Raw genomic sequence first — 24,607 nt, forward strand, 5'->3', positions numbered from 1 at the left:
TGAGACTAGTCTACCATCTTGCAAAATTTGTATACCTGCTTGCCATAGCGGATGGATGTGTTAAGTCATGAGATAGAACTTACCTAGGTACCAAATATCTGAGGACGGCGGGTTGGCGATTGCTGATAGCGAGGTGCAGAGTGACGCCACCTGCGTCCGCAAGTGATGGGCAGATTAGTTGACGGACTGCTAACAGAAGTGCTTGCGTATCCATTAAGCCCATCAGTTTTAGGTAGTGGGACAGCCCTTCAGAGCTACAGGCCAAGGATATGACAAGGAGATTGACAGTTAATGATGAGGTAGCTCCTGATGAACTTCCGTCAACTATTCTGACGCCCGCTTCGTCCGTTACCCGGAATCTTTTGGGTTGCCTCTGGCCTAGGTACCTAACGTGCCGTCGACTCCACTTACAGGCGAATGTACCCCTAAATTGCCCTAGGTAGGTAGGTACCTAAGGTAGTTTCCGGGACACGCGTGTTCCACGAATACACTCCTACAGATTTCCGGTGCAAAAGGGAGAAAAGACGCTCAAACCTTCTACCAAAGCCACAACCCCGTTCCGGATCCCACATTTCATGAAACAAGGTCGCTTGCAGAGGTTTTGCACCCAGCCGAGCTTGCGAGGTTGTCTGGCAACCCGTCTCTCCTCCGCCTGGGACTCTCGTCTCCTCAGCTCCCCCAGTCGACGGCCTACAAAGGATAAGCGCCTCCAGCTGCTATTACTCCGCGCCTGCGAGCCGCCCGCCTGAACAGCCAACCGACCAACCTTCCACCCACCACAACACACGACCTCCAATCTCCAACCCGGCGTCATCATCACTATCCGGATCCGTGTCCTATGCCGACACAAGCAACCACGCATTGAGCGCGGGCGATCACGAAAGCCCACTGTCCCCTGCGCTGTCACTGACGCTCCATTTCCCTCACCATGCCGTCCATCCTGAGCGACGCCGATAAGGAGATCGTCAAGCGATATGTGCCCAAGCAGAGCAACAAGATCCAGGCGGTCGCCGTCGCACGGCTCTACGTCGCCTACCCCAACAAGTCGAGATGGAACTTCACCGGCCTTCAGGGAGCTGTCGTGCTCGCGAATGACCTCGTTGGCAACACGTACTGGTTGAAGATGGTGGACATCTCCGTAAGTGCCTGAACTCGCAGCACCCTCTCTCCAGCTCCTGGCCACACACTAACAGGCTCCAGCCGGGCAATCGAGGCGTAATCTGGGACCAAGAGATCTACGACACGTGGAGTTACAACCAAGATCGAACCTTTTTCCATACCTTTGAGCTCGAGGAATGTCTAGCCGGGCTATCTTTCAGCGACGAGAAGGAGGCGAAGCAGTTCAAGAAGAAGATGGACGACCGGGAAAAGAATGCAAGCAAGGCAACGCGAGCTACACCATTCGGCGGCGCTCCTTCAGGAGGAGGCGGCGGACACAAGCACTCTTTCTTGGGGGGCATCTTCGGAGGACATAGGCACTCCTCAGCACCGACACCTCCGGACTCACCAAGGCATGCCATACCGCACTCTGGCTCCGGAAGCTTCCACCACGGCCGCACAAGCAGCATGAACGGGTACGAGCACCAGAGTCCAGTATCCGAGTTCGCCACATTGGATGCCTTCAACCCTCATTGGCGAGAACAGTTTGGAGACGATCTGAAGGCCAGTGGCCTCAACGACGAATTCATTCGGGACAACCAGGACTTCATCGTCGAATTCATCAAGGGCCAGGAACAGAACAACGCCGCGACTTCCGCCGCCCCGGCTGCTACGCCTTCTCCTCCACCACCCCCTCCTCCGGCGACGAACGGGTCTTCTCTCCGTGCACCTCCACCTCCTCCGGCAGCCAGCTCACCTTCACACCGAGAACCACCCGCACCGCCACCGGCTCGCAAGGGCGGACCACCCCCTCCCCCGGCCCCGAGAAGATCGGGCAAAGCTGATGAAGCTGTGCAAAGGGAACCAACCCCTCCAAGAGAGCCATCGCCGCCTAGGCCGAAATTCAACGCCCCACCACCCCTACCAGACGCTGGCAAGTACGCACGCGTGGAACCCGCCGCTCGGCGACCAGTTCCGGCTGCACCTGGCCCGGCCCCACCGCCCAGGCCGCCCAAGACACCAGTCGACGAAAGTGCAGACTCGGGCCACAGGTTCGGCGTCCCGCCGCCCTTCACAGGCCAACGGAGTGTTCCGCCGCCGCCTCCAAGCAGAGGCGGCGTGCCTCCGCCTCCGCCAGCCCGCAACGCTCATGTTCCTGCGGGAGTACCGCCGCCATTACCTCCCAAAGTCGGTGGCGCGCCTCCACCTCTGCCGCCTTCAACCTCTCGTCCCGTTCCACCGCCACCTGCCCCTCCAGCAAGAGGTGTGCCCCCTCCATTACCAGCCGGCCACGCTCCGGTCCCGCCTCCCCTTCCCTCGTCGAGCGCACCGCCTCCTCCTCCTTTGCCCACCTCATCGTCAGGCGGCATGCCTCCTCCTCCTCCGCCGCCACCACCCATGCCGTCCTCTAGCGCCGGCGGCGTTCCTCCGCCGCCGCCACCACCTCCTCCCGGCATGGGCGGCGTCCCGCCGCCGCCACCACCGCCGATGCCCAACCGGGACTCGGGCTATGCGTCTGGTGTCCCGGCGGCAGCAGTGCCGAGTGCCGATCCCGGTCGCTCGGCTATGCTCGACGGCATCCAGAAGGCTGGCGGTATTTCCTCGCTGAAGAAGGTCGACAGGAGCCAGATCAGGGATAGGAGCGCTGCTCAGGTCGGCGGCGGCAGCGACACGGGCCCGCACGGCAGCGGGCTCCCTCCCGCGGGGGCGGCGGCGGCGGCGGGAGCCGGCGGCGGCGGTATGGCTGATGCTCTGGCGGCGGCGCTGCAGAAGCGCAAGGAGAAAGTCAGCGCGAGTGGTAAGTTTTTTTCTTTTTTTGGACTTGTCTTTTTGTGGTTGTCCCTGTCCCTTGTTGGAGATATGCATCATTCCTCGGATACTAACCCCCTGTGCTTACGTAGATGACGAGGCTTCAGACGATGAGTGGTAGAAGAACATCGCTAGGTCGGTCTCTGTTGCGTGAACATTTGCCTCGCTGTTGCTCTCGTATTTGGCCAGCGGGTGGTGGTGGCAAGGCAATGAGAGGGGTTATCTCGCATTTGGGTATAAGGACATGCACCAAGCACACATGCTTCATTGAACGAACAACTTATCTTCCTCCAACCCGAGATGTATGGTATGTTTTGGACTAAAAGACTACAAAGTATGTCCTTACAACACTGTCACGGGGTATCTTTACCCATGCAGGGCTACACAGATCGCAAGCCTGCAGTTGTAGTTGTACTTGTGGATGAATCTTGTGGACGGCAGAGCGATGGCCCTTGCTTTTTACGTTGTTAGGTACTCTACAAAAAATTGAGGAATCCCACAGGGCATCAACAGTTCTTCGCGACAACATATCGATTGCAAGACAAAGTATGGATCGTGTAGAATCATGCATTCAGGTCTACTTTTCGCGATAGGCACGCACCCACCAGGCCTTTCCTGGCGCCATGCACTGCACTCCCGCTTCTGCATTTTGAGACAAAACAAAAAAGGGTCGCAACGAAATGGAACCGTAATGCTTGCTTTTTCTGTCAACCTAGAGGTGCGACATACCGTGACGTCCCTCCCATCACAGTAGTCACCCCCCCGAAAGAAACCATGCGTACGGACCGCCGACTGTCGCGGAACACATGCCGTGCGTGGTAAACTGGCCGGCAAGTGGTTGAGAGAGAAGACAGCTTTGTGCTTGGCCATGTCCGTGGCCTGTACATGCGAAACCGGGACGTAAACACGGGCAAGGGCAGCCGCAACACACACCATCGAAAGGACGACAAGTCCCATCGACGAGAAGACGCCAAGTCTCCATTCCTTAAATGTCGTCGATGTCGACCTCCTTGCCGCCGTTGGCGGCCTCGTCCGACTCGGAGTCGCGGTCCTCGTCGAACTCGAAGCCGCAGTCGCCGTCGCCCTCAGCGCCAAAGGTGTCGGTCTCGTTGATCTTGGCCGACTCGGGCAGCTCGCCGTACGACTTGAGGGAGCGGGCCTCCTCGGCCGAGTACTTGAGGATGACGTCGCCCTTGTCGTCCTGGAAGTCGCGCAGGGACAGGAGGATGATGTCGCCCTGGTTGATCCAGACCTTCTTGCGCAGCTTGCCGCGGATGTTGGCTAGGCGCTTGCTGCCGTCGAAGCACATGGCCTCGAGGCGGCCGTTGCCGAGCATCTTGATGACCTGGGCGTACTCTATATATGTGTGGAAAGAGCGAGAGAGAGTCAGCAAGGTGTAGACGTTGATCGAGGAACAAAGGGAGGCGCGAAGCGGTGCAAGATGGGGAGACAACGGTGATGAAGATGACGGTGTGTGGCGATGCCCCTGTCCTCTGGGGATACCAGCGACAAAGAGATGAATCCATCTACATACCTTGGCCTTCCTCCTTGAAAGTGAGCTCACGCTTGTCGTTGTCGTTCTCGTTCTTTCCTCTCCTGCGGTTCTTACCGCCCTGTGTTGTGATCCCAGTCAGCCCCTCATTCTACGCGCTGCAGCAATGGTGGCGACAGTGTGATTGGCGGGGTAGGCCAAGTGCGCCGATGGTGGAAATCTCACCTTTCCCTTGTTCTTAGGCATGTCGGCTGGTGTATTTGAAGGTCTTTTCTATGCCGCACTGGTATTTCCCGAGGGTTGTGGGATGGGAGGATCTGCTGCGTATTCGCGCTGGGTTTTGGTTGGTGTAGTTGTGAGATTGTTTGTGTGTCTGGATCGCCCCTCCTTGCGTCAGGTCAGGCAGGAATATTTTTGTTCTGTTTTAAAGATCTTGATTTGGTCTCTGCGCCACTGCCAAAATTTAGTGGGCGGGTAGCGAGTCACAGTCTACCTATACTTGTAGGTAGGTCGCCGGTGGGGCAAGTACCTCCAAACCACTCCGTACAGCGCTGGATTACAGAGCATGTGAGTGAGTTTGGGACGTACCACTGGTTGTGAATTTTTATGCATATGTTGCACAAAAGACATGCACTGACATAAAAAAAACAACGTGGGTGAGATTTCTTTGGCACTAACACTTGCAAGTCCCACACGGGCAGTCACCCCATATCATGGTAGCCACTGTCGTTCCGGCTTCGGCAGAACGGGGTTTCGGCTCAGTCAGCTCTTGCTTGATCTGATAGAACAACACCAAAAAAGCGCCCCAACAAGGACCAACAAGGGACCATAGCTCTTGCCCCAAGCCTCAAGTCCCCGTAGCCCCGTAGCCGGGGGAATTCGGGCTGGCAGATTTTCCTGCCCTTCCCGCCTAGGAGCATTTAGTGCTTCGACGGGGACACTTTTTTGGCTCTCGGCTTCAATTTCTCTGATGAAGAATACTGCTTCTGGAACTCTCCTTTGCAATTGTACATAATCCCGCGCATCCTCCGCTCAATTGGCCTCTCCGAGTGCTCCCTGCCAGAACTCGCGCCGATCCCTAGCGTCCTCTTCGCTTGCTGAGAGCAGCCAACCAGATTTTCCCTTGACCGTCGCAAAGTACCTAGGTATGCTTCGATCCGTTCGAGTCGCGGCCCCCGGGCCCGTCAGGAGCTTGCAGTGTGGGCCGAGGACCTGCACCCGGGCGCTCAGCACATGCTTCAAGAGCTCTCACCCCGCATCTTCGCATCGAACTCTCCCGACTTCTTCCCGAGCTGCCGCCATTCCCAAATTCTCCCAAACCCAGCGATACTTCCACGCCAGCTCGATAAGCATGTCTGCCTCCACGAGAACCGAGAGCGATGCCTTCGGCGAGATCCAGGTCCCTGCCGACAAGTACTGGGGTGCCCAGACGGAGCGTTCTCTCGAGAACTTCCGCATCAACCAGCCCCAGGATCGCATGCCGCCTCCCATTGTCAAGGCCTTTGGTATCCTGAAGGGCGCCGCCGCGACGGTCAACATGCGCTTTGGCCTGGGTAAGTCCGCCATGCAGCGCAGATTCCTAAAAAATTACTCAAGCGAGGCATGCTAACTCTTGCGCCCATGCTCTAGACCCCAAGATCGGCAAGGCCATCCAGCAGGCTGCTGCTGAGGTCGCTGACCTCAAGCTCCTCGACCACTTCCCCCTCGTCGTTTGGCAGACCGGCTCCGGCACTCAGTCCAACATGAACGCCAACGAGGTCATCTCCAACCGTGCCATTGAGATCCTGGGCGGCCAGATGGGCAGCAAGAAGCCCGTCCACCCCAACGACCATGTCAACCGCAGCGCTTCGTCCAACGACACCTTCCCCACCGTCATGCACATCGCCGCTGTCCTCGAGATCGAGAATGAGCTTCTGCCCGCCCTCCACAGCCTGCGAGCTGCCCTGCAGAAGAAGGTTGACGAGTTCGAGGCCAAGAAGATCATCAAGATTGGCCGCACCCACCTTCAGGATGCCACCCCTCTCACCCTGGCCCAGGAGTTCTCTGGCTACGTTGCCCAGCTCGACTTCGGCATCAAGCGCGTCGAGTCCTCTCTTCCCGACCTCCGCCTCCTTGCTCAGGGTGGTACTGCCGTCGGAACCGGCATCAACACCTTTGTGGGCTTCGCTGAGGGCATTGCTGAGGAGGTCAGCAAGATGACTGGTACCGAGTTCAAGACTGCCCCCAACAAGTTCGAGGCTCTTGCCGCCCACGACGCCATCGTCCAGGCTTCGGGCTGCCTGAACACCCTCGCTGCCTCTCTCACCAAGATCGCTCAGGATGTCCGCTACCTCGGCAGCGGTCCCCGCTGTGGCCTCGGCGAGCTGAACCTGCCCGAGAACGAGCCTGGCAGCAGTATCATGCCCGGCAAGGTCAACCCCACCCAGTGTGAGGCTCTCACCATGGTCTGCGCTCAGGTCATGGGTAACCACGTCGCCGCCACCATCGGTGGTATGAACGGCCAGTTCGAGCTCAACGTCTACAAGCCGCTCGTCATCCGCAACCTGCTGCACAGCGTCCGTCTGCTGGCTGACGGTATGCGCTCGTTTGAGAAAAACCTCGTCGTCGGCCTCCAGGCCAACGAGGAGAAGATCGCCAGCATCATGAAGGAGTCGTAAGTCTTTTCCTGACGCATGTCTCTTGCATGTTGAATTCTGTTGCTAACGCTTGCCTGCACCAGCCTCATGCTTGTCACCTGCCTGAACCCCAAGATCGGCTACGATATGGCCAGCAAGGTCGCCAAGAATGCGCACAAGAAGGGTCTGACCCTCAAGGAGAGTGCTCTGGAGCTCAATGCTCTCACCGAGGAGGAGTTCGACACGCTCGTCAAGCCCGAGCTCATGGTCGGCCCCGCCCCGTACAAGGGTTAAAAAAGGGAGAAAATCGAGAATAAGATCATGTCTGTCCCATGTGTGATGGATTTTGGATCCAAAAAGTGTAAATCATAAGATGATAGATTATAGTAGAATGTAGCGATATTCTGTTGTTGTTTGAGAGCATGTATTTACGATCAACACCTACAAGTAGTTGAATCTCAGCTCGACTCGGGTAGCCCCCTGTGAGGTTGATTGCGAGTTCCCGATTTATTGGGTTGGTCTGTGCATTAGTGCGCTTGTTGCACCTAGTATCTGACTGCATCATCCATCGTGCTTCCACATTTGATGCAGTCCTGACATGAACGCATATACATATGCTCAGGCGTAACACATTTAACTTCTTGCATTCACGACGGGTCTTCTCAAACAGAAGAGGGGGGGTGGGCTCGATTGAGAGGATGTAACGCAAGTCGTGCGGCGCATCAAGGATCTGCCATCATGTCCCGAGTTCTGCTCTGCCCTTTTGCGACGAGCACGAAGACGGCGCAGATACGATGGCTGCTCTCGCACACCTCCAGGTACAATCATACATCGGCAAACCAGCAGCCAGGCTCGTTCGGTAGCGAATATGTACCCAGCAGCATGGTCCAGAAGGTCGCGCAAGCAGCCAACATCGGCTTCCCCGGCCGCTGGCGCAGCCTGCGCTTTCCCCCTGCCCAGCCGCCGCGTTCGCATCAGCAAAACGGAGGCGGAGGAGGAGGAGCAGCAGCAGCAGGCGCGGGGGCGGGCAAGAAGGTGCCCAAGACCAGCGCGGGCGGCGTGCAGGTGGCCACGATCCCGCAGCACGTCTTCCACCCGTGGCACATGCGGTACTTTGACCGCCACGGGCACGCGCTCGCCGAGAGCATGCTCAGGCGGTACCTGGCGCGGACGGACCCGCTGTGGTGGTTCGTCACCGTGCACGGCGACAGCACGATCCCGGACAGCGCGTTCGTCAAGAGGGCGATGAGGAAGAGGGCGGAGCATGCCTTTCGCGTGGCGCTGGAGAGGAGGGGCTGGGACGCCGAGGGCAGGAGGATCGCTGGGAGGGGGGGGCACGATGGGCTCCGAGAGCTGTACGGCTCGGTCAGGATCAACGGGGTGCTCAAGATGCTGCTGCACCTCAGGTTTGAGGAGGTTGTCGCCTCTTTCGAGCAGGCCGTGAAGTCGCTCGAGGAACTCCTGGGGAAAGGAGCGCCTGGGGCGAGCGGGGAGCGGCCATCATCGCCGTCTGGGCTGGGCGAAGTAGAGACGGGACGCCCGATGGCCAGTAAGAGCCGGAAGAAGCCACGGAAATTTGACAAAGCCAAGTGAGAACTCTTGTACGATAGGAAGCTGTATAGAATGGACGACGGTGAGGCCATACAATCACCACCAATAGCTCTCGGAAAGAGCTTGATACTGTGTAACGATACTTTGCTTTTCATTCCAAACATCAACATATATTCCATTAAATAGACGTTCGGTATTGAGATAGCCTACAAGTCCGAGAAAATGAATAGTACAAACCAAATCCTGCTTCACGCATCACATGCTATTCGAGCAATCATGTCTTTGGGCGACTCCTGTACAATTCTGGGGATTGATGGGTTGGGTTTAGCGTGAGGACCCGCTAATAAGCTGAAAAGGGCGGGCTGTTCCTGGATTCTTGACAGGTAGCAGAAGCTGATAACGTTCCAGGTTAGTGGCCCAGGCAGTTACGTACCACCTATGCTCAAAGCTCGGCGCACCAGCTAAGCTCTCTCACCCCTGCCTGTTCTCAATCTTACTTGTAGTCGGTTGTTTCACCAAAGAGAAGCACCGCACCAAAAACGCCGTTTTGGGCACTTTGTCCCTTTCTTTGAACACTCCATCCAGTTCATTTGAGCGCTCAATGCGATCTAGTGACGTAGGCCTGAGAAGAAGACACCGCGTCCTGAAGAGCTTCCACTACATCAATTTCAGCAACCCCAGCTTGATTCCCGAAACCGAAACATCCACAACCGATCTGTCTCCTCGCGCTCTGCCCAGCAAGATGCTCGTGTCCCTGACCGTCGGCAAGGTCGACGCTGGCGTCACGGTGCTGTTAACGCCGGACAAGCGTCTGGTGAGTTGGCCCCTTTTGAATAGTAATGATGCGGAGCTTCTGCTTTCGTCTCAGGGCACCTCCTCCTGGACTTTGTTCAAGCTTGCTGACGCTGGTGATCACCTCGACAGATCGAATTCCCGTCCATTCTCCTCCCGCCCGACATCTCGTCTGGCTCGATTGTCGATATCACAGTCGGCCGCAATACTGCTTCAGAGGACGAGACCGAGAAGCGGTTCCGCGCCCTGCAGGACCAGATTTACGCCGCCTTTGGTGCCGCGGCGCCCTCCCCACCGGTCCTGCGATGTCGCAACGCGACACAGACGAGTGTCGTGCTCGAGTGGGATCCTGTTGAGCTCGCTACCGCCGATCTTATCTCCCTCGCTCTGTATCGCAACGGCCAGAAGGCCGGCAACATCCCCCGCCCGCTCAGCATGCACTCCACCAAAATCTCTGGTCTGGCCGTCGACACCGAATACACCTTCCACCTGGTCCTCCGTACCACGGCCGGCACTTACTCGAGCGAGCGCGTTGTCGTGCGCACCCACAAGATGACCGACCTCAGCGGCATCACCATCACCACCGGCATTCTCCCTGCGGCTACTCGCGAAAACCTGACTAGCGCAGTTGAGCGCATCGGCGCCAAGATTGTGGATGGCGTGCGCATCGATACAACGCACTTTGTTACCACGGAAGGCAGGGGTGTGGCATGGGAGAAGGCGGTCGAGAACAACATCCCTGTTGTCAGGCCTGAGTGGGTCGAGGCCTGCGAGAAGAATGGTCGCATTCTGGGAGTCACAAAGTTCTACCTCGACGCACAGTGGACCGGCCCGCCTGCCGAGGAGAGGCCATCCACCACGACGCAGTCGCCGGCCGTTACGCAACAAAAGGAGCTACCTCCCACGCCCTCACCGAATGGCCAGCCTGCCACGGAGAGCAACAAGGACGACGCTCCAGCGAAGCAGTCAGAGGGAGCCGCCGAAGCCGGTGCCGGAGGCGCCAGGGACGACGAGTCGGACGAGGACGAAGACGAAGACGCGGAGGAAGGCGAGGACCAGCCAAAGTCGGCCGTTCATGAGGAGCAAAAAGTCAATATCGACGACAGGGAGAAGCAAAAGTTTGCTCTGCGGCCAGGTCCCCACCAAGCCAAGGTCGAGGATGATGATGACGAGGAAGACAAGGCTGCCTCCCCCGGCGAGAAGGCAACTACTCCAGGCGACAATGCATCTTTCCAAGATGTCGCATTGTAATGATTGGAAAAGCGCGATATGAGGAGTTGGAAGGCGGCCATTCTGTTGGCGCAAGGGCTTTTGTCGACGACAGCATCTGTTTGATGAGTATTGAGCAAGATTCATGACCCCCGGTGTGTTGGACGTTTGTCAATAGCATGCAAACGCCGAATAGATCATTGTAATAACTTTGCAGACTCTGCATCTTTTCCCCGGACGTGCTCTGGTGGCGGAGAGGCAATACAAGGTAGAATTAATGACAATTGTAGGACTTGTCAAATTTGACTTGGGCCAAGTCGATTCGTGCCTGTATTGACTAAATCATCGCCCCCTCCTATATGAGCTCTCGGGGGATATGCTCATGTTGACAATCCATTCTGGATCCTCTGCAGCCCACCTGTGCCATTCGGCCATGCCCACCGCCTTGCCGTCCTTCTTCCACACCCTGCCATCCGTCATGACGAAGCTCACCTGGGTCGGGCCTGGCCGTGCCGGCTGCGGCAAATAAAGCAGGCGATCATGCTGTAATGGGTAGTCCGTCCATTGTCCGGACTTGGGCTCCGACCGGCCTTGGCCCTCGGCGTTGTGGGTCTTCCGGCACATGGAGGACTTACGCCCGAATCCATGCGGGAGGTGGCCTGTGTGGGGAGAGTGCCTTATTAAGACTCGATGTATAATTACTACAATGGTTCGCAACAGGATCTTGGGGTCTAGTCTTGACCTCTGGCATCGGTCACACAGTCTACGTGAGGTAGTGCACGAATGGGCCGCTGTTAGTGCCCGTGTCTAAGCATCATACAAATCCAAGCCTTCAAGTCAGTATCCACACGATCAGTACAGCTAATGATACTTCCATGACATCGGGGGCAACCCGAGATAGTCCAGTATCTAGGTGAAAACTTCAGAATGGATTATTTTTTGAGGATTGCATTGACTTCTATCTCCTGCATGTCCTGCATTTCGCGGAATTGGTCGATTCTTTGACTCGACTCCCGACGTCTCCAAGTTTAACACCGCTCATCAACCACCACACATCCGGAAAGCTGAACAGAATTCCAAAAGAAATGTCCAAGCCCTGGATCCTGGTCTGCCCATCCAGCCGGGGCATAGGCCACGCCCTGACCCGGCACCTCCTCCAGCACACCCGGGCCCCCGTCCTCGCGACCGCCCGCGCCTCCTCCGCCGAGCAGCAGTCGTCCCTGCGCGACGCCCTGCTGCGCGGCCTGCCCCCCTCGGCCCGGGACCGCCTGCACCTCGCCCGCGTCGACGTCACGGACGAGGCCACCGTCCGGTCCGCGGCCGAGCAGGCGGCCGCGCTCTTCCCGCCGGGGCCGCGGGGTCACCACCTGCGCCTCGCGCTGGCCGTGCCGGGCATCCTGCGGCCCGAGAGGGCGCCCGCGCAGGTCGACGCCGAGGCCGCGCTCATGACCTACCGCGTCAACGCGCTGGGCCCGCTGCTGCTGATGAAGCACTTTGCCGACTTCTTGCCGCGGCGCACGACGGAGCTGCTGCCGCCTCCGGAGCCAGAGCCACGGGAGGAGGAGGAGGAGGGCGAGGGAGGCAAGAAGAAGAAGGACTTGGTCGTGCTGCCGCCGAGGGCCGTGTGGGTCAACATGTCGGCGCGGGTGGGCTCCGTGAGCGACGACAGGCAGGGCGGCTGGTACAGCTACCGGTCCAGCAAGGCGGCCGTCATGAGCCTCTCGCGCAGCTTCGACCACCAGCTGCGGGCGCGCAGTGGCGACCGGGCCATGGCCCTGTCGTATCACCCGGGCACGGTCAAGACGGATCTCAGCAAAGGGTTCTGGGAGAGCAGCGCCGAGAAGTACAGGTTGCTTGAGCCAGAGGAGGCGGCCGAGTATATGCTCGATGTAGTGACGAGGAAGGTCGGATTAGAGGGGAGAGGGAAGTGTTTCGACTGGAAGGGCGAGGAGATTCAACCATAAGGCGGTGATAAAAGACAGTCGAGAATAAAGGATATCAGGAATCTCTCCTGAACGGTCGCGGGACGAGCGATTTGCCAAAAAGCAGCATCTAATGATCATCATGATGATCGCATTCGTGCAGTATTTCGGTAGAGCAACGTGTATTGTATATTTCACTCAGCTATGCTCAAGCTGCCCATTTCAGACCAGTCCTCTACTTCCTCTGGCCCAGCGCAGGCTTGAGCTGATCTGAAACGCAGCCTCGCACAATGTTCTCAAGCTTCAGGATCGGGGCGCCAGTTCTCGCCTCTCCCGCCGAGAACGTCCATTTACGGTAAACCTTGCTGCCTCCATCCTGGTCATCACCATCCGTCCAAGACGCGTAAACACGCAACTCGGGGGTCAAGTCGCCCTCTTGGCCAGGCGAAGGATCGTCCAATTCGTCTTTCTCGTCCCACCTGTCTGGGCTATGGGGCTTGCAGACATCGATCTGCAGCTCGCGCTTCCGGAACGGGACGTCGTGTATTGCTCTACCGTTCAGCGACCTCGCCCATAAAGCGCGACCAGAACCTCCTTTCGGAGAGCTATCCGCGTCCTGCGCTATGGACTCTGCTTGAAAAGCGAGATAGCGAGCCACGGCCTGCCGTGTGTAGGATGCAGCTTCGCGCAAGTCTGGGTAGCTTTCAGCTGGGGGGAAAGTGCGTAGTAGGTAATTCCGCGACGCGAGGTCGTCAGGAGACGGTAGGTCCTGGGGGGCGTTGGCTAGAGGGAGTTGGATTAGATATTGAGTGACGGTGGGCACCACGGTCGTTTTGCCTCGAATCGTGAGTCGCACTTCTGGAGAAATGGTCACGTCGAAGAGGAAGTCTCTGGGGCTCAGCAGAGCGATATACAGAGCTTCTGAGGAGGAGAGGTTCGGGCTAAGGGCTGGTGCGGGTGGCTCCGTCAGTGTGTATTTTGCTGAAACGACTCCAGCTGCACGCAGTATCAGCACCAGGTCTGATACAAATTGGGTGGCTTTCTTGACGGATTGTTCGTGATTGAAGTGAAGCAGAAGAGGTCGCAATAGAGAGTACGTCATGTTGCCACGGTTCGCATTGCTCCCTAGCGGATTGGGTCGCGAGCGCTTCTGGTTGTTCTGCTTGTGGGCATAGCTGAGAAGCAATCGCAAGGTAGCACATGTTGTTTCTGCCAATGCACTCGCCGAGTCAGTGCCATGGGCTTCCGGCATGCTTTCGGCTTCGATATAGTCTAGGGAGAGCACAACCTCCCGGTCGTCGACCGCGAGACTAATCGAGCCGTCCTCTAGTCGAACACCGTAGGATAGCAGTGTGCGCCCCTCACGGTTGAGTTCATGCCACAGCTCCTGATCGAAGATAGAGTCACGCGCCTGGCGGACGCGGGCCTCGAGCGGAGCATCATCCCTGAGCGGCTGGCGTGGGGAGGAACGGCCAACTATCTTGCCGGCCTGTTTGATCGTTGCGGCCAGCCGACGGGGCTGGCCGATTCGATTCGTGTCGAGGCTGACAGATCCGGTATCGCTCCGTCGCATGGGCGCAAAACTGTTGGCGCGGAAGTACGGCGCTGCCTCGTCAAAGCCGTACTTGACACCCAAGGTGTGTCTCTCGTGCGGTAACCTCGAAACGGCCCACCCATTTTCACTAGCCGCAAGAACTTCGCCCCAATACTTGGTCTCGAGGTCGATCTCCTTCTGTAGACGGGTGGCAGAGTGCATCAGAGACTCCACGGTGTTGTTGATTTCCACAAACTTCCATCCTGTTGCAACCAGCTTGTTGTCCTGCACCTTCTCGTCCGTCATGTTGGACGCCGCGAGCTTGTCAGCTCCGAGTGTGCCTATCCCGACTGTGCTACGGAGAATGTCTGAGAGAGTGAGGCCGGCTTGGACCGGAGTCTCTTTTGAGAGGAGTAGAGATATGAAATCGAGGGTGAGCATGGCGTTTTGGTGCGCAAAACTAAGCCGGGTGTGTTAGCTGAAGTTCGGAATCTGGAGCAGGGGGCGCTTACTCAACATTGCGCAAGACCTCTTGTCGGGCCGCCACAAGGTCTTCGACCTTGGTGGACTGCGGCGCTTTGCCCTCGCCCTCATCGTCATCCAGTGCGTCCGTCATCTCTGTGTCGTTGGCGTCGATGCCATGTTTCTCCTGGGCCTCGATCTCCTGGCGCAGTCCCTCCTCGGTGAGGTTCCGAAAGCTGCTACCTTCGGCATTGACGCGGGCAATGAACTCGCCAAGGGTTTTAGGTTTCTTATTGCCTGCAGGCAGTGGCCGAATGGCCAGCGGGTGCGAAGTTGATGACATTGTCTATCTCGAGCACGAGTATGGGCACGCAAAGTTGAGAAGTCGTTGTCAAGACTCGAGATTGAGAAGACAGGCGGTCGGCTCGACGAGGTAGGTTACGCGCGTTCCAGCTATCCGTGCCAAACTTGACGGAAGGGTCAAATCGTCATCTTCGCTGGAGCTTCGTATGGCAAGGTATAAAGGGCCGCGGAGCTGATGTTGTTTGCGCCTTTGGAGAACAATGGAGCCTTGGGAGCGTACCACTGCTTTGAGCTCAATGGGCAGCCCAGATGCTAGAGCTGGAGTCGAGGCCCCTCTATTCTTGTTCTGGTTAGTGGGTAGCCATTGAGAACCAGGCCCCACAAGGGCGTGCTCAACACTTTGGCCAGCTGGAGCCTTGGACTCGACTCAGATTACCTAGGTAGTTACTGACCCGTGCATCTCTGAAATGTCATTGTCCTCAGGCTGGCCAATCCCTATTGACTGACTGAACTGGGACAAAAACATCACATCCCTTATTGGTCCCAGTCCATCAGGCGTAGCTGAGTACCACGGCACTCCAGGCGTGGGGGAGAAGGGGGATGGATTCTAGGGAGCAGATAGGTAGCCACTGCTACTGATTGGGGTCTAATCGCCAGAGTTTGGGAATAAGCCTCAGCTCTGGAGACTTCGGCCCTTTGGCATGAGACATTTAAATGACAACGAGAAAAGCGTGCATCCATTGTTGGGGCATGCGGTGTATATCAAGGGTTTACTGCTCCATCCAAGAACACACATGACTCTCTGGGGTGATATTCACTCATCGCTCCTGAAATCTCCTCAATGCTTTCTTCCCATCCTATCCCAGACGACAGCTAGTATCTGCACTCAAGCTGTGCTGAAGCGTCCAGCTGCAGACTTCATTCTTCGGCGACTTTCCCAGATCAGCTCCAAGCTTGTTCCCCCCACCTTGTCCACCAGACAGCGCTGATAAGATAAGAGCTCTTGGGGGTTTTTGCGCTTGTTAAGGCATTGGCGACGTCACTTGCAGGTCTCTTACTCCCCGCTCCTCCCGCCCAGAGGTAAAAAAAACACCACAGCTGCAAGAGACATCGGCTTGTGACAGAGCGACAGAGAAAGCGACAAGGTTGTCTTATTCGTTGCTCCTATTCTTCCCAGCTCTGGCTTTTCCTTGCGCTGAACTGGGTTGGACCTCCCTTGAACCCCTCATTCCACGTTTGAGTGCGTGAGGACAGAAAACAGTAAGAGCCAATTGATCTCTTCTCAGCCTCTTCTTGGCTTGTTTTGCCTCGCCCAGGCCAAGCCTTCCGCGCAAGCCGGTACGACCTTCATCTTAAAGTGGCCCGACGCCTCCAAGGCTCCCCTGTCCTCCATCATATCATTTTTGTTCATCTGCTTCAATCGCAATCTTTCTAACGATCATTTCCTCAGCTTCTTCAGTCCCCTAGACACCTCTCCTTCTGTTCATTATATACTTATACACGCCAAATATCCGTAACATCCATCGCCTCCTTCGCCATGGCACCCAAGAAGAAGATCGCCATGATGACCTCGGGCGGTGACGCCCAGGGAATGAACGGCGTCATTCGAGCCTGCGTCCGCACAGCTATACACATGGGCTGCGACGCCTTCTGCGTTTATGAAGGCTACGAGGGCCTGGTCCAGGGCGGAGACCTGATTCGCAAGATGGAGTGGCACGATGTCCGCGGCTGGCTGTCTGAGGGCGGTACTCTCATTGGTACCGCTCGGTGCATGGCCTTCTATGAACGCGCAGGGCGGCTGCAGGCTGCCAAGAACATGATCCTTCACGGCATCGACGCCCTCATCATCTGCGGCGGAGACGGTTCCCTGACTGGTGCCGACAAGTTCCGCGCAGAGTGGCCGTCATTGCTCGAGGAGCTGGTCTCTACCAAGCAGTTCACCCGTGAGCAGATTGAGCCCCATAAGCACCTCAACATCGTGGGTCTTGTCGGCTCCATCGACAATGACTTGTCCGGCACCGATGCCACCATTGGTTGCTATTCGGCCCTCACACGCATTTGCGAGATGGTCGACTACATTGAAGCCACTGCTTCTTCTCACTCTCGTGCCTTTGTCATCGAGGTCATGGGACGGCACTGCGGCTGGCTGGCTCTGATGGCCGGAGTCGCCACCGGTGCCGATTTCATTTTCATCCCTGAAAAGCCACGGGAAGATAACTGGAGGGAAGAAATGTGTGGCATTGTCCAAAAGGTGAGGCTCTTTCAACCGCTTGCATCTGCCAATCCACGCTTCCCATACTAATAACGCCTTCGCCTTGGTAGCATCGGACGCTGGGCAAGAGGAAGACCATTGTCATTGTCGCCGAAGGAGCTCATGATCGGGAGGGCCAGAAGATCACACCCGAGATGGTGAGAGAGCTGCTCGCTGACAAGTCAGGACTGGCCATTGACAGTCGTATCACGACTCTCGGCCACGTCCAGCGCGGTGGTGTCGCCGTTGCCTACGACAGAATGCTAGCCACGCTGCAAGGCGTGGAGGCTGTGAAGGCAGTCTTGGAAGCCACTCCCGAGACGGAGACTTGCTTTATCGCCGTGACCGAGAACAAGATCGTGCGCAAGCCCCTCATGAAGGCGGTCGAGGATACCAAGGCTGTTGCAGCTGCCATTGAAGCTCATGACTTTGACAAAGCCATGTCGCTTCGAGATGCCGAGTTCTCCGACCAGTACAATTCCTACATGTTGACCACGACGGTGCAGCTTAATAAGAACATGCTCCTCCCGGAAAAAGACGTAATTTCCCCTCCCCTTTCCACGATGCGAGTTACTTAATACTGATGCTCAGTGCAGAGAATGCGGATCGGCTTCATCAATGTCGGCGCCCCAGCTGGTGGGATGAATGCTGCCATCCGGGCCGGAGTCGCCTACTGCCTTTCTCGCGGACACGAGCCGATGGCCATCCACAACGGATTTGCTGGATTTGCGCGCCACCATGGCGACAAACCCCTGGGAGCTGTACGGGCCTTTAACTGGCTTGAGGTTGATGGCTGGGCAAGCAAAGGCGGTTCCGAGATTGGTACCAACCGAGAACTCCCCAGCGAGTCGGGCATGGAGCACATCGCGAACCTGATTGAGCAATATCGATTTGATGGTCTCTTCATCGTGGGTGGCTTCGAGGCCTACCATGCGATCTCGCAGCTGCGCAAGGCCAGAGACGAGTACCCGTCGCTTTGCATCCCCATCGCCCTTCTGCCCGCTACCATCTCCAACAATGTTCCGGGAACCGAGTACTCAATCGGCTCTGATACTTGCTTGAACGAGCTCACCAGCTACTGCGACAAGATCAAGCAATCGGCATCGGCGACTCGTCGTAGGGTCTTCGTCATTGAAACCCAGGGCGGGCGGTCCGGCTACGTCGCAACACTTGCAGGCCTGGGCGTTGGTGCCAGTGCCGTGTACACCCCGGAAGAAGGCATCAGCCTCGATATGCTCGCAGCTGATGTTCGGCATTTGAAAGAAGTCTTTGCCCACGACAAGGGCCAGTCACGCGCGGGACGTCTCATTCTCATCAACGAGAAGGCTAGCAAAGTGTACAATGCAAAGTTGGTGGCTGATATCATTAGGGAGGAAGCCCATGACCGATTCGAGTCCCGGGACAGCATCCCAGGCCATGTGCAGCAAGGCGGTGTCCCGTCTGCCATGGACCGGTGCCGAGCCGTCCGGCTGGCTATCAAGTGCATCGAGCACCTCGAGACCTTTGGGAAGGGCGCCCATAACAGGGTGAAGAAGGACCCGACGAGTACGGCCGTCATTGGTATCAAGGGAGCGAGCGTAGTCTTCACTCCGATGAAGACGCTCGAGGAAGAGGACACTGACTGGCCCAACCGTCGCCCCATCTCGGCCTACTGGACTGGAATGAAGCAGGTGGTAGATGTTCTTGGTGGGCGACCCAAGTACGACCTGCCAGAGCAGAACATCGGCGGTCTGGTGGCCAAAGACGTCAAGCGGGGCTTGATGTCGGAGTAGGACTGGAAGGACGGTGCCGCGGATCAGGCAGGTCTGTGATTATGGGTTTCGGGCTGCATGGGTTCTGGGCACGCACGGAGTTTGTATTTTTGGTGGTCGTTCCTCTCTGATATCCTAGATCCTCGCTGCTATTCCTACTGCTAGAGCAATCCCAATACTTGGCTTCAACTCTAGTCCATCATGTGTGCTTCCGCGCCATATCTGTGGCCAGATCCAAAACTATATGGTTGCTGTATGAAAGCTGCCGCTTCTCCATATCGATGAATGGCCCCCACCATCAGCGACTCGGTGAATAAACCATTAATCATAAAGAGTGTTAACACCGCAAGATTCTGGGTTCTGGGTCGTGGAGTTTAAACAGGCCATCAGTAGCTGAGAAATTGCAAAGTCAGGCTCTCACTGGTCAAATATGACAATCCTTGACATTTCATTTCGGTCCAACCACCTCAGTCCCAGCCCGCTCCATGGTAAGCTGACATAAGGTACCAAAACAAGCGGCGGCTGTCAGGGAATCCTCTGCCTAGGGAGAAGGCCGTCACCAGGACATGCTGTGAGTGGCCGAAGAGACTGCTCTTGAAAGGCTATTATTCATCGACCACCTCCCTAACTTGGCACGTCAAACGTGGGGTCGGCAGGGCTGAGGAAGGATTGATGGGCGCTCTCCGGCATTACTCCTGTGCTCCACGCCGAAAGAAGCAGTGCCGCGCAGTTTGTGCTGCTCATGGACGTAGTCGCTCTGCCGGGAAGCTGAACAGTTCTTGAATTGCTCTCGGCAGAACTACCTAACTATCTCTTCGTACCGCGGCCGAGCTGGTCGCCGGTGGAGGCTCGTACCTGCCTTCCCTAACAGGTTTGTCCAAGAAGCGGTTTCCCCTTGTGATGACCAGAGACCACAGGCAGCATTTGGCCGACAGGCAACACTACTTCTACCAGACCAGACCTCATAATCAAGCAGAAACAGCTGGAGCCAATCTTGACCGTCCGAACCCCTCTCTGATGGAACCCTCGTCTGTATATATCCGTTTGGCTCACTGGCGCCTGCAAACGCATGCATGTCAGCACGGACGAGCCGAGCGGGCGATAACAATGTGCAGATGCCAGCCATGCAGTACAACCCTCTCCTGGGCTGGGACCAATGAAACCTCCGACAGACCACACCAGTTCCTTGAGAATGTGTCGCTGAGCTCACGATGGAGCAAAAACGAATTGGACAAGATCAGGAGGTTGCCTTCACATAGAATCCCAAGCGAGTATGGGTATTCTGCTCGACTCTATATCTTGTCCGCAGTGGCCCTAGTTGGGGCCTCCCTCTTCACACAAGGACTTCATTCTCAAGCACCATGACTAGTTGAAAGCTCCAAGACCCGGGCCGCAAAGTTCAGTTTCTATTGCTGAAGCAGAGCGCCGACTTGTGGTCTTTTCGTGCTGAGAGATGGTTCATTTATCTGCGATGCGTCTTCTCCTTCTTGTCTTCGCTGTCCGGTCCTGTTCGGCTGCCATGGCAGCCTGGTGGATGCCAGGGGGCCCTCAAGTGATACGACAAAACGAAACAACAGGAAACATCATGTACAGCAACTGCGCCACCAACGGCAGCTCACCTGTTGTATTTGCCAATGACCCGCCTCTCGAGTTTGCCCTCGTCAGAAAGCCCCGGCAAGGCACGGCTTTGTCAGGTCAGGGTTACTCATCGTTTTGGGTACGGAGAGAGGCCGACGAGGCGTGAAAGTGCAGGAGTCTTTCTAATGCTCAATGTGAACAGGCATCGATATTCTACCAGGACGTAGACGGCAACATCGTCAACTATGTTGCCGTTTGCGATCCAACCACGGGCAAGTTCACCGACAAGGGAACCACGGTCGTCTCAGCCCCTGGTACTAGTCCCGAGCCATTGAACGGGACGGGGCTCAGCTCTGTCCCTTCCGTGGGCTCCCAGAGTTTCAATCTCTACTACCACACGTCTGGTATGGAGATCCACCAATACACCTATGCCAACAATGTGAATGACAACAAATGGGCGTATGCGGGGGTGATATCGCGCGAGAGACCACTGACAACCACAATGAATGCCATGGCCACCGAATCAAGAAACAAGACAATCGTCTATCCGAAGAACAAGGACAATCTACAGGTCTCACGGTTCAACCAAATATCATCATGGCATATGGGTAAGTCTTCTCAATGTCACCCTGCCTGCTCAATCGGTCTCTTGAAAAGGTCTCTTTATTAACGATGAGGTGTAGAGTCGTTCCCTCACCCCTTGTCTGGTGATTACTCACAGACCCTCAACACCACCAACTCTACCCTCTACCCGCTTGACCTGGAGACGCCCATCAACTTCACCCTCCCGGCCTACGACGGCACCCAGAAGGGCCTCGGCATGTCGACCGACAAGCAGTTCTCGCGCAGCGTCTTCTACGTCGGCACTGACCGCCGCCTCTACCAGATCTCCAACATCAACTACTTCTGGCGCATCATGACCAACCAGACCGAGAGCATCTGGCCCCTGGCCGACGAGCCCGGGGCCGAGCTGGCCATCGCCTGGGACTTCTTCACCTCCCAGGTCCGCATCTATTATGATGTCGGGGGTGCCCTGACCGAGGTGCGCTTTGACGAGGACGGGATCTGGAAGCCCGCCAGGGCCGTGGCGACAACCGCGGAGGTCGCTGCCAAAGAGTCTGCTGGAGATCCTGAGACTTCTGGAGCCAAGAACAGCAGCAGTAGTACTGAGCCGCTCTCTCTTGGAGCCAAGGTGGGCATCGCTGTGGGTGCTACTGTCGGCGCGCTCGTCCTCGCTGGAGCCCTCGCCTGTATGCTGGCGAGATGCGTGCGGAGACGTAATAGAGAAGCGGCCGAGGGGGCCGTAAGCAAGTCATCGTCGACGGATGATGTGCCTTCGTCACCGATGACACGGACAAGTGGCGGCGATGAGAAGTCGGTTGAGGTGCTGACGCCGGAGCTTGTCGGAGGGAAATTGGCCCACGAGATGGAGGAGCAGCTGCGTGCCCAGGAGATGGAAGAACAGCGGCGTATCCACGAGATGATCACGACTAGTAACGTTCCAGAGTTGGCGGGAGGGAGCACGAGCTCACGTTCTTCTTCTTCTTCAACAAGGACAACGGATAACCATGGGCCAGTGGTGTAGGGGAGTCGTGTGGGAGCAAGGTTGCAACGTGGGGGAACTGTCCACTCTCGGCGTTTTCGGAGGCAAATGGTTCTCGAGTTGCACAGGAGGAGAGCAAATCTGTAGACAATGGGAATGATTACAGGGGATGTGTTACTTTCAAGGCAGCTTGGCCCTGACCCTGTGCACGTTGGTTGTGATACCTAAATATTTAATTCGAGCCTCTCCCCAATGGCTTTGTATGTCTCCCTTGGTATTATTTCCTTCCCTCCCACTGCTTGACCAAAGCTGTCTGATATTGGGAAGGGCCCTGCTCATTCATCCCTCACAGTTTAGCCTTTCGCATCATGTCCTCCAGCTCCTTTGCCAAGGGGTCGACAACGACCAGTCCCTCCCACTCCTCCTTGACACGGCCGGCAAACCCGGGGGGAGCCGGGCGAGCGAGAGCCTCGTTGGCTGGGGGTGGATCGTGTGAGGCGAGAAATCGAGCCAACATCGGAGCCTTGTTGGATGCTCGGACCCTGCTGATGAACAGTGTGAGGTTGGTTCACTTGCTGCTACCCCTGCTGCCTCCCGGGTACAGATACTAACCCAGTGGGCATGCAGGTGCGAGTGTCAGCGGCGTCGAGCCTGGCCACTCGCAGAACCCTCTTGTCCGTGACCTTGACCTTCATCTTTCTTCAGGGGGGGAGGAGATCAGGCAGGGTCTGAGAGAGAAATGGGTGTTCGTGAAGAAGCAGTGGAAGGTGTGCCGTGCCACAAAAGTTCAACTTGAGCCTTTTGTCTATGGGCAGGACATGCTTGTTTCCCCCGATGCCTGGATATATGGAGGACGAATCGTTGTCGATTTATACCTGAGTGTCTGGAGCCAGTGGCCATGCACGAGTCCACGACGAGGGGACTTATGTCCCGGGGGATAGTAGTGATCAGTCACATTACAAAGCACGGGGGGGGGAGGGCTAGACGACGGTGCCTCGACGCGCAACGGGAAGCCTTCATGCAGAGTTGAAACACGACGACGACATTGCAGCGAAAAGAGCAAACACACAAGACTCGACGACATAGATTGCGGATGCGTGTGGGACTCGACGCCAGCCAGGCCAGAGAAAAGTGGCATGGCCAGCAAAAAGTGAGACAGAGATGCCTTACTACCTACTCCCTCATGGCTGGCCGGTTGGGAATATGCGGCCTGCCTCCTTTTTTTCTGGGGCCCAGTGCTCCCAACACATGGGGGCAGTTTTGTCACGGAGCACGAAAAAGCGAACATCGCCGCCCTTCTCAGACAGGCCATGCCCTTTCGCTTCTGCAATGCGAGGGCGGCGGCCGGCGGGCGCGGGGGGAGGGAGCAAACAAGACACAGCATCGAGGCGAGAGCGCCCGCCAAACGGTGCCCGCGTACGGGGAACGAGGAGCGCCCCGGCCCCTTGCTGCTGTGCGATCTGAGCTTGTGTGGCTTGCCTCCATCTCACAAGCAAATGCATCAAGGCTCGTTCAAAGATGAATGGGGGGGAAAGGAGCCCCCGTTTCCCGTCTCACACACACAACGCGTGGCACGCGGCAACGCACATAATCTGATGAGTAGGATTTCTTTGGAAAGTCGACGTGTGTTGCTGGCTGGTGTACGCTGGGGAGAGGTACGAGGCGGCGGGAGGCAGAGGCATCGCGCAGTGTGTCGAGAATAGAGTGAGAGCGGCTGGGAGCCGACATCAGAGGAGTCGCTCTTTTGTGTCGCCGGCTCATGGCTACCGGCAGACCCGGGGCGGTGCCACGACGTATGCGCGCCGATGTTTGCGTCGAGTTGGCACTTGCCACGTCCAGCTGGGCGTTTCACCGAGTTCTTCAACGAAAGGCTCCATCCAGACTGATCTCTTTTGGTTGCAGTCTTGGACGTACTGAAGCCCGCTGGGAAGCAATACCAGAGGTTACTTGACCTGGAACGAAGGACCCGAGAAGTAGGCCATGACTACGAAGTTCAAGCGATGTACAGAGTTCAAGCAAGAGTACTTTTTTTTATTTGACAGGTTAGTTGACTGCGGGTAGTTGGTTGACGGCCAGCGACTGCTCCAAGACGCATGGCATTGGAGGTCTTGTCACTCGTGCAAGGCGAACAAGATACAAGATCGATCCACCTATCTCGTGCCTCGACCTCCTCCCTCCCATCGAGGACACGGGGTTTGACCCTCTCATGGACAGAGTCGATGTGGTGTGATGTGATGAAGGCGGCAACCCGCAAGCTGCAAGGAGCCGCCAATAATTCCGGCACAGCTGCGGTCAAGTAAGCTGCTCGTCGTACGCAAGCTGAGAAGCTCGGGTTCTACAAGCACGCCTGGACGAGGACTGGATCAGACGAGCTCCGGACTGGGCTCCGGATGGAGCTTGCCACCTGTGGTGTCGGTCAATTGCTCACCTCGAGTGGACAGACATGCATGCAGACAGACAGAAGACAGACAGGCAGGCAGGCACACACACACACACACTCACACACTCAAGCTTGGAAAGGGTCTCTGCTCTGTGTGTCTGACTCCACACTGTTGACTGCCAAGTCAGGTCCCTGAGTCCAATTAGGTACACACGTTCAAGATTTGTATGTGCATAGGGTACCCAGGGAAAAGGAAGGGTTCGCAAAACACTCGGCGAAGCTTGGGTAAAGACGGTAGCGAATAATGGGAGAGGCAG

General features: G+C 56.9%; 9 protein-coding genes across 9 annotated transcripts; 6 read left to right on the forward strand and 3 right to left on the reverse strand.

Annotated features, from left to right (window-relative positions):
* Positions 1–928: 928 nt before the first annotated feature.
* E0L32_005599 (uncharacterized protein) lies at positions 929–3,028 on the forward strand (the record flags this gene model as incomplete). Its single annotated transcript, XM_031140139.1, has 3 exons — positions 929–1,138; positions 1,201–2,896; positions 3,000–3,028. 3 exons carry the CDS (start codon positions 929–931, stop codon positions 3,026–3,028), a joined length of 1,935 nt encoding a protein of 644 aa, XP_030995610.1.
* Positions 3,029–3,892: 864 nt separating this feature from the next.
* Positions 3,893–4,645, reverse strand: E0L32_005600 (uncharacterized protein; the record flags this gene model as incomplete). Its single annotated transcript, XM_031140140.1, has 3 exons — positions 3,893–4,263; positions 4,442–4,520; positions 4,625–4,645. The coding sequence occupies 3 exons, from the start codon at positions 4,643–4,645 to the stop codon at positions 3,893–3,895; spliced, it is 471 nt and encodes a 156-aa protein (XP_030995611.1).
* A 1,105-nt stretch (positions 4,646–5,750) lies between these two features.
* On the forward strand, positions 5,751–7,308 carry E0L32_005601 (uncharacterized protein; the record flags this gene model as incomplete). The annotated part of the gene is made up of 3 exons (XM_031140141.1): positions 5,751–5,952; positions 6,029–7,052; positions 7,119–7,308. The coding sequence occupies 3 exons, from the start codon at positions 5,751–5,753 to the stop codon at positions 7,306–7,308; spliced, it is 1,416 nt and encodes a 471-aa protein (XP_030995612.1).
* A 588-nt stretch (positions 7,309–7,896) lies between these two features.
* Positions 7,897–10,608, forward strand: E0L32_005602 (uncharacterized protein; the record flags this gene model as incomplete). The annotated part of the gene is made up of 3 exons (XM_031140142.1): positions 7,897–8,603; positions 9,238–9,379; positions 9,490–10,608. The coding sequence occupies 3 exons, from the start codon at positions 7,897–7,899 to the stop codon at positions 10,606–10,608; spliced, it is 1,968 nt and encodes a 655-aa protein (XP_030995613.1).
* Positions 10,609–11,651: 1,043 nt separating this feature from the next.
* E0L32_005603 (uncharacterized protein) lies at positions 11,652–12,530 on the forward strand (the record flags this gene model as incomplete). The annotated part of the gene is made up of 1 exon (XM_031140143.1): positions 11,652–12,530. One exon carries the CDS (start codon positions 11,652–11,654, stop codon positions 12,528–12,530), a length of 879 nt encoding a protein of 292 aa, XP_030995614.1.
* Positions 12,531–12,723: 193 nt separating this feature from the next.
* E0L32_005604 (uncharacterized protein) lies at positions 12,724–14,827 on the reverse strand (the record flags this gene model as incomplete). The annotated part of the gene is made up of 2 exons (XM_031140144.1): positions 12,724–14,482; positions 14,535–14,827. The coding sequence occupies 2 exons, from the start codon at positions 14,825–14,827 to the stop codon at positions 12,724–12,726; spliced, it is 2,052 nt and encodes a 683-aa protein (XP_030995615.1).
* Positions 14,828–16,324: 1,497 nt separating this feature from the next.
* On the forward strand, positions 16,325–18,810 carry E0L32_005605 (uncharacterized protein; the record flags this gene model as incomplete). Its single annotated transcript, XM_031140145.1, has 3 exons — positions 16,325–17,038; positions 17,110–17,577; positions 17,635–18,810. The coding sequence occupies 3 exons, from the start codon at positions 16,325–16,327 to the stop codon at positions 18,808–18,810; spliced, it is 2,358 nt and encodes a 785-aa protein (XP_030995616.1).
* Positions 18,811–20,374: 1,564 nt separating this feature from the next.
* E0L32_005606 (uncharacterized protein) lies at positions 20,375–21,952 on the forward strand (the record flags this gene model as incomplete). Its single annotated transcript, XM_031140146.1, has 3 exons — positions 20,375–20,506; positions 20,570–20,975; positions 21,051–21,952. The coding sequence occupies 3 exons, from the start codon at positions 20,375–20,377 to the stop codon at positions 21,950–21,952; spliced, it is 1,440 nt and encodes a 479-aa protein (XP_030995617.1).
* Positions 21,953–22,256: 304 nt separating this feature from the next.
* E0L32_005607 (uncharacterized protein) lies at positions 22,257–22,605 on the reverse strand (the record flags this gene model as incomplete). The annotated part of the gene is made up of 2 exons (XM_031140148.1): positions 22,257–22,455; positions 22,523–22,605. The coding sequence occupies 2 exons, from the start codon at positions 22,603–22,605 to the stop codon at positions 22,257–22,259; spliced, it is 282 nt and encodes a 93-aa protein (XP_030995618.1).
* Positions 22,606–24,607: the final 2,002 nt, after the last annotated feature.

This window comes from Thyridium curvatum (genome assembly GCF_004353045.1).
Source record: "Thyridium curvatum strain D216 chromosome Unknown NODE_30_length_408869_cov_84.441474, whole genome shotgun sequence".
Taxonomy (NCBI): domain Eukaryota; kingdom Fungi; phylum Ascomycota; class Sordariomycetes; order Thyridiales; family Thyridiaceae; genus Thyridium; species Thyridium curvatum.